General features: G+C 43.0%; 2 protein-coding genes across 3 annotated transcripts in view; both read left to right on the forward strand.

The window, feature by feature from the left end:
* LOC126106607 (chymotrypsin-like elastase family member 1) overlaps positions 1-15,396 on the forward strand; it is a 61,857-nt gene extending 46,461 nt beyond the window's left edge. For both annotated transcript variants that reach the window (XM_049912950.1, XM_049912949.1), the window contains exons 5-6: positions 5,973-6,106; positions 15,062-15,396. The gene's annotated coding sequence lies outside the window, so the exon portion shown is untranslated. The remainder of the gene's footprint in view (positions 1-5,972; positions 6,107-15,061) is intronic.
* Positions 2,956-15,232, forward strand: LOC126106126 (collagenase-like). Its single transcript, XM_049912371.1, has 3 exons — positions 2,956-3,127; positions 5,973-6,106; positions 15,062-15,232. Exons 1-3 carry the CDS (start codon positions 2,956-2,958, stop codon positions 15,230-15,232), a joined length of 477 nt encoding a protein of 158 aa, XP_049768328.1.
* Positions 15,397-18,567: the final 3,171 nt, after the last annotated feature.

Raw genomic sequence — 18,567 nt, forward strand, 5'->3', positions numbered from 1 at the left:
CAATCGGCTCAGAGTCTGTTCCCAACGTCCTGTCATGTTCATTTTCTGAAAAAGAACCAATTTCTTCATGATTTTGACTAACTGGCTTCAGTCTGCTTGCAGCCTCACGGTGTGGAAGTGTCTGGTAAAATTCATGATGTTATGGTGGCACTAAGGGAAGTAGAGTCTGTAGAGCTCTGTACTTCAGCTGATTTAACTTACGGTTTTTATTATTTATTTGTAAAGCAGTGAAGACACTCATATTTCTGCCGCAGCGACGTGATTTCTGGTTATTAACATTTTGGAAATCTTCCAGCTCTTCGTTGAGAGATTCTTTGTAGAAGAAGGTGAACGGCGACTTCTTTTGAAAACGCAACCACTCCATTTTCCTCAAGCCTTTCACTGAGTCCTTCAATCTGAGTTTCCACACACCTTGCGACGTGTGACAGACTGCAGAATTTGATAGTTCATGGAGATGATTATTAATTTCACTTAGTGTGATTAAATCATTGTCAGTCATGCGGATTACCTTAATAGCCTACTGGCCGTGGAAATGAGGCACAAAAATCCAAGAACTTTCCCTGGCACACTCCTCAATAATTCCAAAATCTTGGTCGCATTCCGTATAGGAAAGACCAGAAATCATGAATCTGTGATCTACAGTTTCTGTGTGCGTATTCTGGGTAAAGCAATGCCAGAACTTTACAGTGTATTTAATTTTATTTTGATCCCCAGCGTTGTCACTAATAGCTGTCATGTGTTTAACTAACTTAGGCAATCTACTTACATAGCGTAGAATAACTGAAGCAATTTCTTTGCATCAATGAGCAGTTCGACCCTCATACCAAATGTACTTTGTAGCAACTCCAGAGCCAAAATCGTGTACACATAATTGTAAGTCCATAGCTGTGCTGGAGAATACGCTGTGGTGCAAGAAACCACCGGTGTAGGGAGTGTCTTCTGTACATCAAAACATATTGCTATTTGCGAACTCTCATAATTTGAATGTTCTTTCTCCCTGTCTTTTTTATCTCTAGATGCTTGTGCCTCCTTTTTGACGAGTCAGTGTCTGAATATTTTTGGGTCTCCATGAACTATCAAATTCTGCAGTCTGTCACTCGTCGCAAGGTGTGTGGAAACTCAGATTGAAGGCCATATTGAAAATAAGTCTATAGTAACTCTTAATAGGTGGTAAATTATTTTCTGCACAAAACTCTTTATAGAGCTCACAAATATTCCACATATGTGTACTTATTTTTTATAGCTTAAAAACAGCTACAGCATAACAAATTGTGTAGGAAATAAAATAACAACAAATCACGAAGAATGAATAAAATAATTTTAAATTTAATATCTTCTGTTAAAGACTCAGCCAGGACAAGCTGTTTGCGGTCACTTGGTAGCCGAGAGAAACAAGTTCATGTGTACCCTTTGACTTCCAAAGGGAATGTGAGATTGCCTTAGCGGTTTTGTTTTCAGCCTCTAGACATCAGTTGCAGACTGCTTGTTACTTGTATCTAACGGCCACGCAGATTTATGTGTGCTTAAACTATTGAAATCCAAACCTATCTCCAAAATTAAAAATTTGTGACTTAGACACTTTGGCTTCTAAGGGCCTGAACAATTGAAAGTCGCTTGCCCTGAGTCGGAGGATAAACACGACGTTGCAGTGTGCCTATGTTATCCAGAAGTGCGATGCAATATTCCTCCGAGCATGCATGCATGCAATCGACTTTCAATTACCGTGTCCCCACTGCACGGGAATACACTTAATGGATGTACGAGTGCAGTTTGTAGATTCATGGTTGACGACATATGGAAGTTTGGGTCGGGTCTGGGAGCGTGTCGTTCTGCCGTCTGCAGTATGTTTCTTCCCTAACAGTCAGCACAGACGTGCTCCATTCTGGTCCAAGAGCCCTGCGGCTGTTAGTTTCAAAGAGGGTTCAGCTCATTCCTACCCTAACAACTGGAGAATACTGAGAAATGTGTGAATCTCTGCCATGTCGCCTTCTCCACTACACAACCCAGATCAACTTCTGGTATGCGAGTGTGTCGCAGAGATCATGACTTTCACAACACGATGGAAAATTCTGCTACCCAGAAGAATATAACGGAGGCCCCAATTTAGTACTTAGTAAAGCCATGATAACCTGCACTCCCGGGAATTTTGACACAGGAGAGAAACTGACAGAGTCCCTCCAGAAAGATACACAGTGTAACACAAAAGTGGATAAATTGTTCAGTTAACGAGCAAGGATCGTCCTAGATACTATTAAAGTAATACATCTAGGACCTACATTTACTAACTGATCTAATGTAAAGTGACATGAAATGCCTAAGTAACACATTTGGGATGCTAGCTCTACACCTTGAAAAAAGTGGTTGCAACGGTTTACTAGTGACAAGTAAAAATATAGAAAAAATATATCGCTCATTCTACCGTCTGAAATTCATTATTTATTTCTTGTTGGCTTTTGGCAACTACTTGCATTCAGATATAACTCATAGTTCAACAAACAACACTTTTTCAAGAGTGCATCAAACAAGAAAATCTTGGAACAAATACTTTTTATGTATCAACCATTTTGTGAGATAGTCAGTTATGAACTTAAATTTCGTATTACTGATTTGCAGTAACTTCTAAAGCCACATATTCGTTAGCAATAAATCTGAAGATACTACTATCACTCTACAGAGAAACAGATAATATTCTTTTAAAGCACAGCTCCATCTTACATTTTGCATTCAACAATGGTATATCTTTGCAGTTTTCACTTTTGTACCTCTGTTTTTTTATCTAAATGAACAGGCCTGTGTCCAACGTGGTAGAATCTGACTTCTTACTTGGGTGGTGTGGACTCGTGTGATTCACTCATATAACTTTAGTATCGTACTGAAACCAATTTTGAGCAATGTTTCGACCAATCCAGTTCTAAAATTTGCTAATTGGAGCTCCTTTGCTGTAGGCACTGGAATATGGATGCTATTAATTCTGCAATACAGAATCCAGTTGTTGACTACAGCTGTATCAACAAGGTGGTAAAACAGTCTGAAGTGCCTCTTCTTACTGCCCATTATGATTCTGTATCTATGAATGTGATTGTCCAGAAGAGACACTTATTACAAATTTCTACAATCTTTGTACAAGGTACAAAAACGTGTTCCTTCCTACTTCTGTCATAAGTCTTTACTTTGCTTACAAAGTCACATCTACAAAACTAGATAACAACATGACTATCATATTGTCTGTCCAAAGTACATCTGACGTTTCTGTTCCTTAATAATTTCCAACTAAAGTATTGCACCTCTTTGTTCTTTATTGGGGGGCTTGTCATCTGGTAGTTTCTAATTGCGAACTCTATTTCTTCTCACTATCCTTAAACGTAAAATGCCACTTCCCTTAAAATAATTATCAAAGTAAACTTTATCATTTACATTCTCGAGTACATTCTTGCACAACCTAACAAGCACATAGCTGCTGGCTCCAAGGTCATGACCTGCATCATTCTTGTCTCCTTCAGGTTCATGTCCTGTATACATTACCATTTTGTAGGCATATCCAGATACCACACAGTAAAAATAATTTATAGCCATATGTATTTGGTTTATTTGGCTTTCACTACAATAACAGTAAGATTAACATTTTCACACTGGATTTCACGAATTTATTGCCACTGTCGCAGATTTCATCTTCATCGCCACTTTCATATTCACACTCAATCGGAACTGATATTGAGAACCAAATTTCCTACGTCAACTCTTTTAACTGCCCATCATTATCCATAAAATAAACCTTTTCAGTACTCATGTCAAGTTATTTGATAACGGAAACGGCATAAAACTATTGAAATCGGACAAAATCCATGAGTGATGAGCACCAAATAACTATACACATGCAAAGCAATGCCATGACTGAATGCATGATGGTACCAAATGGATATAAATAATTTTATTGAGAAAGAAACTTACTTACAGGGAAATTGTTAATCTCTACTTTGCTTTCTATTCCTATTATATGCCAGTGACACTATATTATTCCTTTAATTGATAAAAATCATATCAACATGTAAGAACATTGTGGAATTTAATGCCCAACTGCGAGTAAAATTCACGCCGCTGCTTTGTTACATTTCTCCTCAAATAATGACTGTGTTGCCATCTGTGGAGGAAACGATCAGTCACTAAGAACAGAATACAATGTATACCAGATGCATGGTATTTCCATCTGGAAACAAGAAGCATACCTGCAAAACATTACAAAAGTTAGTGTTGCCAACAGCAATACAATGCAGCGACAAACTATTTATTTGTATTCAGGGTCCATTATTTACTACAGTTTCTGGGATATGTCCCAAAACTCTTTGAGGGAAAGGATACGGGACAGTTTCAATTGGCATAGAACTTGAACAGTAACGATTTTAAACCAGACTGAATGGGTACTACAGACAAATATCTGCATCTGAGGATTGCGAGAAAGAACTCCTACAAAACTGTTCATCACTTTCCTAGCAATCACGAGCATTAATTAAACATTGTAAGTTCCACTTGGAAGAAATTAATCTTTATATGTAACATGACTGAGTAGAGTGAATAACTCCCTACACCTGAAGCTACTGATACCAATAAGTTTGTACGTGATCTAACTTATATAATATCGAACCGACTTCATAGCTATCACGACATTTTACCAGAAACGCACGTATTCATTAGTTGCCCGTCTCCTAGTGCCTATGAGCAAATTTTCATCAGCTCCCCTGGACTCATAGTCCTTGGTTAGGTCCTTAAGGAGGGACGGTAAAAGGCCAATCCCTAAGGTCTGTTAAAAAGCGTTGGCCACTGAGTCAACCAGGGCTGCCGAAGAGGTGGGGGTAGCCTTTGCTCTTAGGCTCTCTCCGATCAACAAAATGTCACAGAAGGTTCTAGAAAAATTTGCGCGGGATTCTACACAGCCAGTCGAAGAAAGCGCTTTTAAAAAGGGCGGTACGGCTGGTTATGAAAGAAATACGGATATAAAGGATCCCTTTCTCATAAATACTGCTTTGAGCTTCTTAACGAAATGCTACAGCAATTTTCGCATTTTATATCATTGTTAGTCGCGGAAAGAATTCATTGTTTCACTGTATTTTAGATTTATACTTCGCTAGTGTCCTTTGGTAATATGCATTTACGTAAATCATTGCGATGACTGAAAGTGTGTTCAAAATGGATACTGATGGTAAAAATAAGTGTTCGTTTACTTCGATATTGAAGCTTGCAGCAAAAAGAGTTAGAGAAATATAGCTACACCTTCTTTATCATATATAATTTCTGATAAAATTTGTTATAAATAATTCATCTTGAATTTTAAAAAGGATCGTACTAACAAACACAATATAGCAAAAAAATGTTTACTTCAATATTCTTCAAGAATACTCTATGAAGTCACGCAAAGAGGACATAGAACAGTGACAATAATTCATTCGAAGTAACAAGAGGTGTCAAGAATCACGAAAGACAACTTCCACTTAATCTCCAGTTGCTCGTTTTGGCAACTTATTTTATCACAGTGACGAAGCCAATTTACACCACAGTTTCTTTGTTCAATTTCGGTAAGTCTCACCTGTATCACGTCATTTGCTGAAAACTAATAGGTATGTATCTAATAACCGTTTTTAATTTGTTGCTTGCTGAGAAATGTTCATTCATCTGACAATAGCCAGTGTGTAACTATACAGATAAACATATGATTTGTTCGTGACATGGAAACTGATTCAGTCTGTATCGTAATGAAAAATTTATGCAAATGAAGTTCACAAAGTAATCTGATAGCATGCACTAACTGTAGCAAAAATTACTAGCATGATTTTAGTACTTAGCTACTCAGGGGTCCTTATATTGCGAAACCTTAGAAATGATATTATTTATGTTGTATTACTAGTAAGGAGTTCAGTAACTAAATGTTCACATTGGTAAAGAGCCACGAAATTAACGTGATTTAATTCTTTTGGTTACAGCGGGAGAGACAGAAGTTCTTATATGGAGTCAGGTGACGGTTGTTCCCAACTCAGTATGCTCGGAGCTCCACGAAGCAGGTGCCATTACTGACAATATTATGTGCGCTGCGAACACGTACACTGGCGTATGCTGGGTGAGTATAGAGTGTTGTTCATCACACAACCACTTACTTCTAGAAAACGAACTACTGTGTGACTTTCGAAATTCTGTATTAGTTGGGAAAACGTAAATTCTTGTTACAAAGTATACCTATAATTAATTAATATTGTATCAATGTATTTCTTCTATGTTATTAGTTAAGTCACGCAGTCTCCCTGCATTGATAGCCTATCGACATGTGTAATATAATTATCAGTGACAGTTAGTCTCCCGAGTTCCAAAAAATGGTTAAAATGGCTCTGAGCACTATGCGACTTAACATATGTGGTCATCAGTACGCTAGACTTAGAAGTACTTAAACCTAACTAACTTAAGGACATCACACACATCTATGCCCGAGGCAGGATTCGAACCTGCGACCGTAGCAGCAGCGCGGTTCCGGACTAAAGCGCCTAGAACAGCTCGGCCACAACGGCCGGCCAGCGTCCCGAGTTATTCTTTTTTTATTAATAAGTTACCGTCAGCAGATATCAGTTTGGAGGGACATGAACTGGATTTCTTCTGTAGGCAGATTGGTAGTTTCGTTGATAACCACACCGGCAGGCGGGGACTGATGACCTCAGATGTTATGTTCCATAGTGCTCAGAGCCATTTGAACACCGGCAAGCAATTTAGGTGGTCACAGAATCATGTAGAACTAAACGTTCCGAAACTAATAAATGTTAATTATAAAAAAATATACCCGAATGTGGCATTTGTGATCAGTAAGAGATAAAAATACTAGGTTCATCAGTCTGAGGAACATAAACTGATGGTAATACAGTAATTCCATTTCCATAAAAGGTTTGTCTAATGTAATTAACATATTTCCATCACACTGCACACTCTATAAAGAGAGCAGTAATACGCGCACTGCTTTAGTCGTTACCTCAGGAGCACTTATCTCGATGGCAGTACATACAGACTTTTCGCTGGAGTGCTGCAGGGTGATTCGACACCGTGGGACTCGTGTCGTGGGGCGTCTGAGGCAGCAGAGTTTCTGAGCAGCAGCTGGGAAGGCACCAGTGTGGCACCTGGGTCGACTGTGACTGGCTGACTACCAGGGATCACCCACACGACTTAACAAACCATTTCTTGTACAGTCGCATTCTTTGGCTAGCATGCACTAGCCAGAGAACCTGATATTCTGGAACCTCTGGTACACTAGGCAAATTTACCAGCAGTGGGAACCTCGTCGAACCGTTGCATCTCTGTTTCAGTACATAATGAGCAGGAACGCGAATAGGTTGGTTCCGAGACCTGCCAGTGTTGGTACGTAAAGATGGCGATCGGACGCAGTACAAGTTGAAGCAGGTATTGTGAGGAAGTTTCATACTTTGAAGTCGAGTGATTATTCATTAATGATTACACTACTGGTCATTAAAATTGCTACACCAAGAAGATGACATGCTACAGACGCGAAATTTAAACGACAGGAAGAAGATTCTGTGATACGCAAATGATTAGCTTTTCAGAGCATTCACACAAGGTTGACGCCGAGGGCGACACCTACAACGTACTGACACGAGGAAAGTTTCCAACCGATTTCTCATACACAAAACGCCAGTTGACTGGCGATGTCTGGTGAAACGTTGTTGTGATGTCTCGTGTAAGGAGGAGAAATGCGTACCATCACGTTTCCGACTTTGATAAAGGTCCGATTGTAGCCTTTCGCGATTGCTGTTTATCGTATCGCGACATTGCTGCTCGCGTTGGTTGAGATCCAATAAATGCTAGCAGAATATGTAATCCGTGGGTTCAGGATGGTAATATGTAACGCCGTGCTGGATCCTAACGGCCTCGTATCACTAGCAGTCGAGATGACAGGCATCTTATCCGCATGTCTGTAACGGATCGTGCAGGCACGTCCCGATCCCTGAGTCAACAGATGGGGACGTTTGCAAGACAACAACCATCTCCACCAATAGTTCGACGCATGAAGTATCAGTTCGGAGACCATGGCTGCGGTTACCCTTTACGCTGCATCACAGACAGGAGCGCCTGCGATGGTGTACTCAACGACGAACATGGGTGCACGAATGGCAAAACGTCATTTTTTCGGATGAATCCAGGTTCTGTTTACAGCATCATGATGGTCGTATCCGTGTTTAACAACATCGCGGTAAACGCACATTGGAAGCGTGTATTCGTCATCGCCATACTGGCGTATCACCCAGCGTGACGGTATGGGGTGCCATTGGTTACACGTCTCAGTCACCTCTTGTTCGCATTGACGGCACTTTGAACAGTGGGCGTTACATTTCAGATGTGTTATGTCCCGTGGCTCTACCCTTCAATCGATCCCTGCGAAACCCTACATTTGAGCAAGATAATGCACGACCGCACGTTGCAGGTCTTGTACGGGCCTTTCTGAATACAGAAAATGTTCGACTGCTGCCCTGGCCATCACATTCTCCAGATCTCGCAGCAATTGAAAACGTCCGGTCAATGGTGGCCGATCACCTGGCTCGTCACAATACGCCAGTCACTACTCTTGATGAACCGTGGTATCGTGTTGAAGCTGCATGGGTAGCTGTACCCGTACACGCCATCCAAGCTCTGTTTCACTCAATGCCCAGGCGTATCAAGGCCGTTATTACGGCCAGAGGTGGTTGTTCTGGGTACTGATTTCTCAGGATCTATGCACCCAAATTGCGTGAAAATGGAATCAAATGTCAGTTATAGCATAATGTATTTGTCCAATGGATACCCGTTTATCATCTGCTTTTGTTCTTGGTGTAGCAATCTTAATGGCCAGTAGTGTACATCCGTCTCTGTACGGGCTGCTTAGCAGCGATTCTGTGCACGTTGGCGCACCGTGCATTGGAAGAACTTGAGAGAGGGTAGCGTGGGGCGCACATCACAGGCAGCTCTTAACAAAACCGGCAGACACATGAGGGCAGCTGACGTTATTGTACGTTCAGTAGATGACTTAGTAATCATCATTCACCATTATAAAGGTACTGACATGTGAGCGAAGCCTCAGGTAACAGTTAGTGACTACAGACATCAAAAAACGTTGTGCATCACCCCGGCTCCCAGAACTCCTGAAAATAGACGTCGACTGTGGGTTTTGTATCACAGACACAGTCCGTCTGACTGTTCAGAGATTTCACTAAACTCGCCCAAAGATGTAAACAACCATGCATGAATAGCGCCTATTAGATGGAGGGGGTCCAACAGACTGTAAGTTCCAGTCTTCCACCAAGGAGGAGGTACACGGCTCGTGTTGTCTGTAGTTCAACCATGCCTACATGGTGAATACCGCGGTTTGATCGCGTCCTCATTGTTACTTAGTGCCAGGAAGGGCTCTCAACAAGAGAAGTGTCTAGGGGTCTAGGAGGGAACCAAAGTGGTGTTGTTCGTACATGGAGGAAATATAGAAAGACAGGAATTGTCGATGGCATGCCTCGCTCAGGCCGCCCATTGGCTACTACTGCAGTGGATGACCGCTGCCTACGGATTACGGCTCGGAGGAACCCTGACAGCAATGCCACCATGTTGAATAATGCTTTTCGGGCAGCCACAGGACGTCGTGTTACGACTCAAACTGTGCGCAAGGCTCCTGACGTCCATGGCGAGGTCCATCTTTGCAACCACGACACCATGCAGCGCGATACAGTTGTGCCCAGCAACATGCCGAATGGACCGCTCAGGACTGGCATCACGTTCTCCTCAACGATGAGTGTCGCATATGCCTTCAACCAGAGAATCGTCGGAGACGTGTTTGGAGGTAACCGGTCAGGCTGAACGCCTTAGACACATTGTCCAGTAAGTGCACCAAGGTGGAGGTTCCCTGCTGTTTTGGGGTGGCATTATTGGGGCCGACGTACGCCGCTAGTGGTCATGGAAGGCGCCGTAACGGCCGAACGATATGTGAATGCCATCCTCTGACCGATAGTGGTACCATATCGGCAACATATTGGCGAGGCATTCGTCTTCATGAACGACAATTCGCGTTCCCATCGTGCACATCTTGTTAATGACTTCCTTCGGGATAACGACATCGGTTGACTAGAGTTGCCAGCATGTTCTCCAGACATGAATCCTATCGAACATGACTGGGAAAGATTGAAAAGGGCTGTTTATTGACAACGCCGATCTAAGGCAACGCCGAATCGCCGTTGAGGAGTGGGACAATCTGGATGAACGGTGCCTTGATGAACTTGTGGGTAGCATGCCACGACGAATACAGGCATGCATCAATGCAAGATGACGTGCTACTGGGTATTAGAGGCACCGGTGTGTACAGAAATTTGGACCACCACCTCTGAAGGCCTCGCTGTATCGTGGTACAACATGCAATGTGTGGTCTTCATGAGCAATAAAAAGGGCTCTATTCCAATTTTCTGTACAGGTTCCGGAACTCTCGGACTTGAAGTGATGCAAAACTTTTTTTGATGTGTGTATTTATGTGCACTGGCACAAACTTGCTGGACAATACAGAGGAGTCGCTACAAGTTTACGTTTTTAAATTCACGAAGGTCTGATTGCTTTCATTGTTTTGACTGACATATAACTTTGCATTGGTGGACAAGATTCATTATTTTCCAGTGTGTAGTTTCGCAAGACATTCAGCATCAGCAAAATGTAATTCAACTTGACTGTGCTGATGCTCGCTTTTTTATTCAGATACTTTTAGCTTTCGCTACGGTCGCAGGTTCGAATCCTGCCTCGGGCATGGATGTGTGTGATGTCCTTAGGTTAGTTAGGTTTAAGTAGTTCTAAGTTCTAGGGGACTTATGACCCCAGATGTTGTCCCATAGTGCTCAGAGCCATTTGAACCATTTTTTAGCTTTGGAACACACGTGTTTGGGGATTCCGTAAGGCATGGTTTCAAACTTTCGCCGAATGACCCAAGTAATAGCTTGACCAAGACTGGACTGGAATCAGAATATGCTAGTAGATATCGACAGAGGTAAGAGAAGCTTACATTGTCAGGAGTTCTCCAATGAGGCTGCTGCAGGTGCGCTTCTGTTGTGAATTTCTTTTTTGCTGTCCACCTGCTTAGCTGAGTAGTAACGTGTTTGCCTACTATGCATCGCACTTGGATTCGATTCCCATCTGAGTAGGAGATTTTCTCCGGCCATTAACTGGGTATTGTGTTGTCCTCATGATCCTCATCATCACCGACACCCAAGTCACCCCACGTGGTGTTACCTCAAATATGACTTGCAACCGGGCAGCTATAGGTCCCCGGATGGGACGTCTCAGCCAAAATGCCAAACGATCATTTCCTTTCCTTCTCGCCCTTGCTAATAACATCAAGTATGAGTAGGGGATATACACTCCTGGAAATTGAAATAAGAACACCGCGAATTCATTGTCCCAGGAAGGGGAAACTTTATTGACACATTCCTGGGGTCAGATACATCACATGATCACACTGACAGAACCACAGGCACATAGACACAGGCAACAGAGCATGCACAATGTCGGCACTAGTACAGTGTATATCCACCTTTCGCAGCAATGCAGGCTGCTATTCTCCCATGGAGACGATCGTAGAGATGCTGGATGTAGTCCTGTGGAACGGCTTGCCATGCCATTTCCACCTGGCGCCTCAGTTGGACCAGCGTTCGTGCTGGACGTGCAGACCGCGTGAGACGACGCTTCATCCAGTCCCAAACATGCTCAATGGGGGACAGATCCGGAGATCTTGCTGGCCAGGGTAGTTGACTTACACCTTCTAGAGCACGTTGGGTGGCACGGGATACATGCGGACGTGCATTGTCCTGTTGGAACAGCAAGTTCCCTTGCCGGTCTAGGAATGGTAGAACGATGGGGGTTCGATGACGGTTTGGATGTACCGTGCACTATTCAGTGTCCCCTCGACGATCACCAGTGGTGTACGGCCAGTGTAGGAGATCGCTCCCCACACCATGATGCCGGGTGTTGGCCCTGTGTGCCTCGGTCGTATGCAGTCCTGATTGTGGCGCTCACCTGCACGGCGCCAAACACGCATACGACCATCATTGGCACCAAGGCAGAAGCGACTCTCATCGCTGAAGACGACACGTCTCCATTCGTCCCTCCATTCACGCCTGTCGCGACACCACTGGAGGCGGGCTGCACGATGTTGGGGCGTGAGCGGAAGACGGCCTAACGGTGTGCGGGACCGTAGCCCAGCTTCATGGAGACGGTTGCGAATGGTCCTCGCCGATACCCCAGGAGCAACAGTGTCCCTAATTTGCTGGGAAGTGGCGGTGCGGTCCCCTACGGTACTGCGTAGGATCCTACGGTCTTGGCGTGCATCCGTGCGTCGCTGCGGTCCGGTCCCAGGTCGACGGGCACGTGCACCTTCCGCCGACCACTGGCGACAACATCGATGTACTGTGGAGACCTCACGCCCCACGTGTTGAGCAATTCGGCGGTACGTCCACCCGGCCTCCCGCATGCCCACTATACGCCCTCGCTCAAAGTCCGTCAACTGCACATACGGTTCACGTCCACGCTGTCGCGGCATGCTACCAGTGTTAAAGACTGCGATGGAGCTCCGTATGCCACGGCAAACTGGCTGACACTGACGGCGGCGGTGCACAAATGCTGCGCAGCTAGCGCCATTCGACGGCCAACACCGCGGATCCTGGTGTGTCCGCTGTGCCGTGCGTGTGATCATTGCTTGTACAGCCCTCTCGCAGTGTCCGGAGCAAGTATGGTGGGTCTGACACACCGGTGTCAATGTGTTCTTTTTTCCATTTCCAGGAGTGTATGTACTGGCTCTTAAGTTTAAAAGTCCTCTAAGATATTTCTCTAAGATTTTCGTTCAGCAACTTTTCGTAAATCTTACTGACATATTTGTAAAAGCATGTTTCTTTTATCTTAGCAGCATGACGCTACAATAACTATGCACTGGGTGAGAACTGAGTGAACATACGGAGTGTGTGGTACCAATCTCGTATGCATATGACCTCAGAGAGAGATTTGAAAGTGCAGAGCACAATAAACGAGCTTCTTGGTTAACAAGTCCACTTGGAGTGCCACCTCAGTTTGTTACCATCTCGATGCCACGGTACGTTGCAGATGGTTCTCCTTGATGTGTGCACCCATTGATCTTTACTTACGGTACCTGCAGTCTCACAATACGGATTTTCGTAAGAAGGGAAAGTTGTCTGTCGGGAAGCAGTTGTGAGCCTGCTACTCAACTCCTCTGCCTGCCTCTGTATTGACGTGTTTGTGCCTTTCATTAGCATGCTTATGCGGAAGGAGTATATAGAGGGTCTATAGAGGGGCGATGTTCTCGAGGACAATATTATGGAAATGGAGGAGGAGGTAGATGAAGATGAAATGGGAGAGATGATACTGCGCGAAGAGTTTGACAGAGCACTGAAAGACCTAAGTGGAAACAAGGCCCCGGGAATAGACAACATTCCATTAGAAATACTGACAGCCTTGGGAGAGCCAGTTCTGACAAACCTCTACCATCTGGTGAGCAAGATGTATGAGACAGGCGAAAGACGAATATAATAATTCCAATCCCAAAGAAAGCAGGTGTTGACAGATGTGAAAATTACCGAACTATCAGTTTAATAAGTCACAGCTGCAAAATACTCACGCGAATTCTTTACAGACGAATGGAAAAGCTGGCAGAAGCCGACCTCGGGGAAGATCAGTTTGGATTCCGTAGAAATGTTGGAACACGTGAGGCAATACTGACCCTACGACTTATCTTAGAAGAAAGATTAAGGAAAGGGAAACCTACGTTTCTAGCATTTGTAGATTTGGAGAAAGCTTTCGACAATGTCGACTGGAATACTCTCAAATTCTGAAGGTGGCAGGGGTAAAATACAGGGAGCGAAAGGCTATTTACAATTTGTACAGAAAGCAGATGGCAGTTATAAGAGTCGAGGGACATGAAAGGGAAGCAGTGGTTGGGAAGGGAGTGAGACAGGGTTGTATCCTGTCCCCGATGCTATTCAATCTGTATATTGAGCAAGCAGTAAAGGAAAAAAAAGGAAAATTTCGGGGTAGGTATTAAAATCCATGGAGAAGAAATAAAAACTTTGAGGTTCGCCGATGACATTGCAATTCTGCCAGAGACAGCAAAGGACTTGGAAGAGCGGTTGAACGGAATGGACAGTGTCTTGAAAGGAGGGTATAAGATGAACATGAACAAAAGCAAAACGAGGATAATGGAATGTAGTCGAATTAAGTCGGGTGATGCTGAGGGTATTAGATTAGGAAATGAGACACTTAAAGTAGTAAAGGAGTTTTGCTATTTGGGGAGCAAAATAACTGATGATGGTCGAAGTAGAGAGGATATAAATGTAGACTGGCAATGGCAAGGAAAGCGTTTCTGAAGAAGAGAAATTTGTTAATATCGCGTATAGATTTAAGTGTCAGGAAGTCGTTTTTGAAAGTATTTGTATGGAGTGTCGCCATGTATGGAAGTGAAACATGGACGATAAATAGTTTAGACAAGAAGAGAATAGAAGCTTTCGAAATGTGGTGCTACAGAAGAATGCTGAAGATTAGATGGGTAAATCACATAACTAATGAGGAGATATTGAATAGAATTGAGGAGAAGGGGAGTTTGTGGCACAACTTGACTAGAAGAAGGGATCGGTTGGTAGGACATGTTCTGAGGCATCAAGGGATCACCAATTTAGTACTGGAGGGCAGCGTGGAGGGTAAAAGTCGTAGAGGGAGACCAAGAGATGAATACACTAAGTATATTCAGAAGGATGTAGGTTGCAGTGGGTACTGGGAGATGAAGAGGCTTGCACAGGATAGAGTAGCATGGAGAGCTGCATCAAACCAGTCTCAGGACTGAAGACCACAACAACAACAACTTATGTCATTGGTGAACACGCAGTTCTTGAATAGTGCTCCAAAGCTCGTGGGGTGTGCTTTATATAGGTCAGGGCGTATTATCGTTCGTAAGATTTCTTGAATAATTGCAGCAGAAGTGTAATAGATATCTGTAAGGAAATAACTGTCTACGTTGCAGGCGGACCTCGGTACTCCCCTGGTTCTGGAGACTGAAGGAGGTTTCAAGCAGATCGGAGTGGCCGGCTTCCTTCCGACCGACGGCTGCGTCACAGGGGTGCCTGCTGGCTTCGTCAGGGTCACCTCCGTTCTCGACTGGCTCGCCACCATCACCGCAACCAACTTTCAGTGAGGAGTCGGTGTTGCCTGGGACGTGGTTCTGTTCTGGCGCCACCTCACTGTTTAGTTCATTTCAAAAGCATTTGCTCCTAATGTACTTCTGTTTCTGTTTTATCACAATTCTAGTAATCGCACTGTATAAGAATATTAACTGAAATAAAGAAAATCATGAGTGAATATCTAGTTATTGCCAAAGCACATGGTCTCCGACCTCTATTTTCCTCAATCCTTATGTAGCATAAAGGGTGTTTGGAAGTTCCTGTTACAAACTTCTGGGGCTTGCACAGGGGAATGAGTACATATTATTTGGAATAGGATCTCATGTCCGGAAACGTACCATTTCCGTTCCACGGTTAATTCATCCGCCTCTGCATGGTAATAATTCGAAAGGAAACGTAACGAACCATCCGTTTACCACTGAAGCACATTTTTTTTGGGTTAACTGTTGAATAGTACATGTTTAGATTATTCCAGAACATAAAAGAACACAGCATTCTGCAATATACAACAGTATTGATGCTTTACAACAGTGCCTCGATGTGGCGACCGCAATGTTGTTACGGACACTGTACCTCCGAAGAATGCTATGGTACACACTCTCCATCCCGCCTGGTGTCTCTTCAGTTTCTAGTGGAGGGCTAGAACTCGTGCCAGCAGATCTTCCTCTGTCTCTACAGGAGTCTCGTAAATTAAACTTCTCATGCAGCCCCACAAGAAGTAATCCTTAGGAGTTAAATCCTGTGCCCTCGGCGGCCACGCGGTTGGACCACCTCGGCCTATCCACGTTTCGCCATATCGTCTGATAAGATGTCTCTGAACCGCACCACCATGCTGAAACCACATTTCCTGGCGGACATTCAGTGCGGCACCATCCTGTCTAACCTATTGCACAGCAGGACAAGCAACTCCGAGACATTCCTCTCTCTCCCTCAGCAGACGTTGTAGTATGATAAAAAAAATATTATTATTGGGTTAGATATATTTCAATTCTTTCAATTTAAATCTGTGTTTCATACTAGAATGTCGTGTTCCCAGTCTGGGACAGCTTTGCCACAGGAGACACGGAAGCGTTCGAAGACGTCCGTCTTCTGGTCGGCTCCTGATCGTTGTCAGAAGGAGGCTAGTTTTTGATTACGCAAAGACTTCTATTATTTGGAAAAGAACAACCCGGATTTCTTTACGTAATCAATATGAATTTTATAATTACCTAAGGGACCTTTAACAATGAACAGTAAAAAAAATTGCATTTGCAAATGAAATCATTAATAAATGGGGCAGCTATGAGTTGTATAGAAAACAAGAGACGGCCTTCTGTTCACGACCAGGATGCCGCAGTATTCTCTGCTGTGCTAAAGGCTGTTTGACATTTATAAAAATAATATGGCATGGAGGTTAAAAAAGTATAAAGGAAAAGAATATAATAAGAAATCTGGTAAACACTTAATATATTCAAACAATTCTCACAAGCAATTAGGGCTTATTTATGAACAGTATAACTTACATAAGTACTTTTCATACTGTATGGTGCGATCAGATTTCAGCCTGCCCCGTGCTGTTTCCTTGGTTCACGTTTCTGTCACAAATTACAGTCATTACTTTTCTCCTTCGTTAAAGACAATTCTTGCACTGTCCAACACCTTCATAACAATAACTTGCCGATTTACAGTTTCAAACACAAATTACTTTAATTTTATTAATTAATAATGTTGTCTGCACGCTGGCAAGACCGCTCACTTTTCTAGCTTAAAGTCGACCTTCTTTACGCTTTCACATTACAAGCAGAAGTATATTAAAATCTGAAGATCTACAAAAGTTTGCTACCGTCAGCTTTTATTTAGATCGAAGCGGAACGTCAGTTCAGCTTCTGTTAAAATGTCTCTTTGACTGCGCAATCGATGTATTAGCGTCGGCGCTATATGCGCATCTTTACAGTTATGTAAATTATATAAAACAAATGTCTTTCAAAGAATATGTCTCATAAGTTGATCATTTAATATACAAGTAGGTGAATGCCTTTCCAAGGGTACTCACAGCTTTCATACTACGGAAATCCCAATAATATTACAACGTGTTACATATTGTAACTGAAACCGAATCCTTTTCAAAATATTACTCACTCCCCTCTACACGTCCTATAAGTTCCTAACGGGATTTCCGAACAGCTTGTATATGATACACCAACTTTTACTTTTTTCATGCCGCACGAAATAAAATTGACTCTCGATGAGTGTTTACAGCGTATACTTACGCCTTGTGCTTCCTGTGCATCATTGGTTCTCAAATAAATGGCTCTGAGCACTATGCGACTTAACTTCGGAGGTCATCAGTCGCCTAGAACTTAGAACTAATTAAACCTAACTAACCTAAGGACATCACACACATCCATGCCTGTAGCGCCTAGAACCGCACGGCCACTCCGGCCGGCCATTGGTTCTCGTTCCTCCATGTTATTAGTAGGTGGAGTAAGTGGGCTGCTTCTGTGTTGGCAGCGCTGTGTGGCGCTTTGCATTGGATCTCTGACTGTGCTTTCTTTGTATGAGACTCTGTGGCTGGTCGGACTCGTTCTTGGAAGTTAATCGCCACTAGTGTTGGGCAGTTGGGAGTTAGTCGCCAGCAGTGATGGAAGTACTGTTGGGCAGTTGTAGGTGAACAGCCAGCAGTGATGGATGTTAGATGTGAGAAGTTAGCACGGATGGGGGGTAGAGGTCTGAAGTGTTAGCGTAGGCTAACGATCTGTACATGTTCGACTTGGAGAGTGAATATTATTCATGATTGTACTAGATGTCAATGACGATTTATATTCGTGTTTGAACTGGATGTCACATTATTAAGGTAAAAAACACATTATTTGGTTTACAACAAAATCTTTCCTTTGCTAACCACGTGCCTATTAGTAGTTAGTGGCTTTAGTAGTTAGAATCTTTTATTTAGCTGGCAGTACTGACGCTCGCTGTATTGCAGTAGTTCGCGTAATGAAGATTTTTGTAAGGTAAGTGCTTAATGAAATGTATAGGTTATTGTTAAGATTTCTTTTGAATTAATTATTTGAAGTCAGGTTGTAATTTTTTTGAGCGCTAGAATATTGTGGGTCAGTGTTGACATGATAAGAAAAAGTAAAGAGAAAGTAGGCTCAGTACGTTCCGTTTTACTTAGCTGTTTCAGAATCAAATAACGTAAATGTTTCTTCTTCTCAGTCATTCTGCAACTTTATCACAGACACACACATTTAAATAATGAAGTTTCAGTGGCACCATTTGGTTGAAGAAAAATGTTTACTTCGAGAAATAAAGTTAATTTCAGTTTTTGCTTAGTAATTTTTGACACGAAAACGTTTAGAATATCGTATAA

Source organism: Schistocerca cancellata, chromosome 10 (genome assembly GCF_023864275.1).
Source record: "Schistocerca cancellata isolate TAMUIC-IGC-003103 chromosome 10, iqSchCanc2.1, whole genome shotgun sequence".
In the NCBI taxonomy this organism is placed as follows: Eukaryota; Metazoa; Arthropoda; class Insecta; order Orthoptera; family Acrididae; genus Schistocerca; species Schistocerca cancellata.

What these genes read in the sequence shown, in the direction of transcription:
- LOC126106126 (XM_049912371.1), top strand. Translation starts at nt 2,956, where the DNA reads ATGGATGCTATTAATTCTGCAATACAGAATCCAGTTGTTGACTACAGC. An exon ending in TTCTACAATCTTTGTACAAG is followed by an intron (nt 3,128 to 5,972) that starts GTACAAAAACGT and finishes TTTTGGTTACAG; the next exon opens with CGGGAGAGACAGAAGTTCTT. An exon ending in CGTACACTGGCGTATGCTGG is followed by an intron (nt 6,107 to 15,061) that starts GTGAGTATAGAG and finishes TCTACGTTGCAG; the next exon opens with GCGGACCTCGGTACTCCCCT.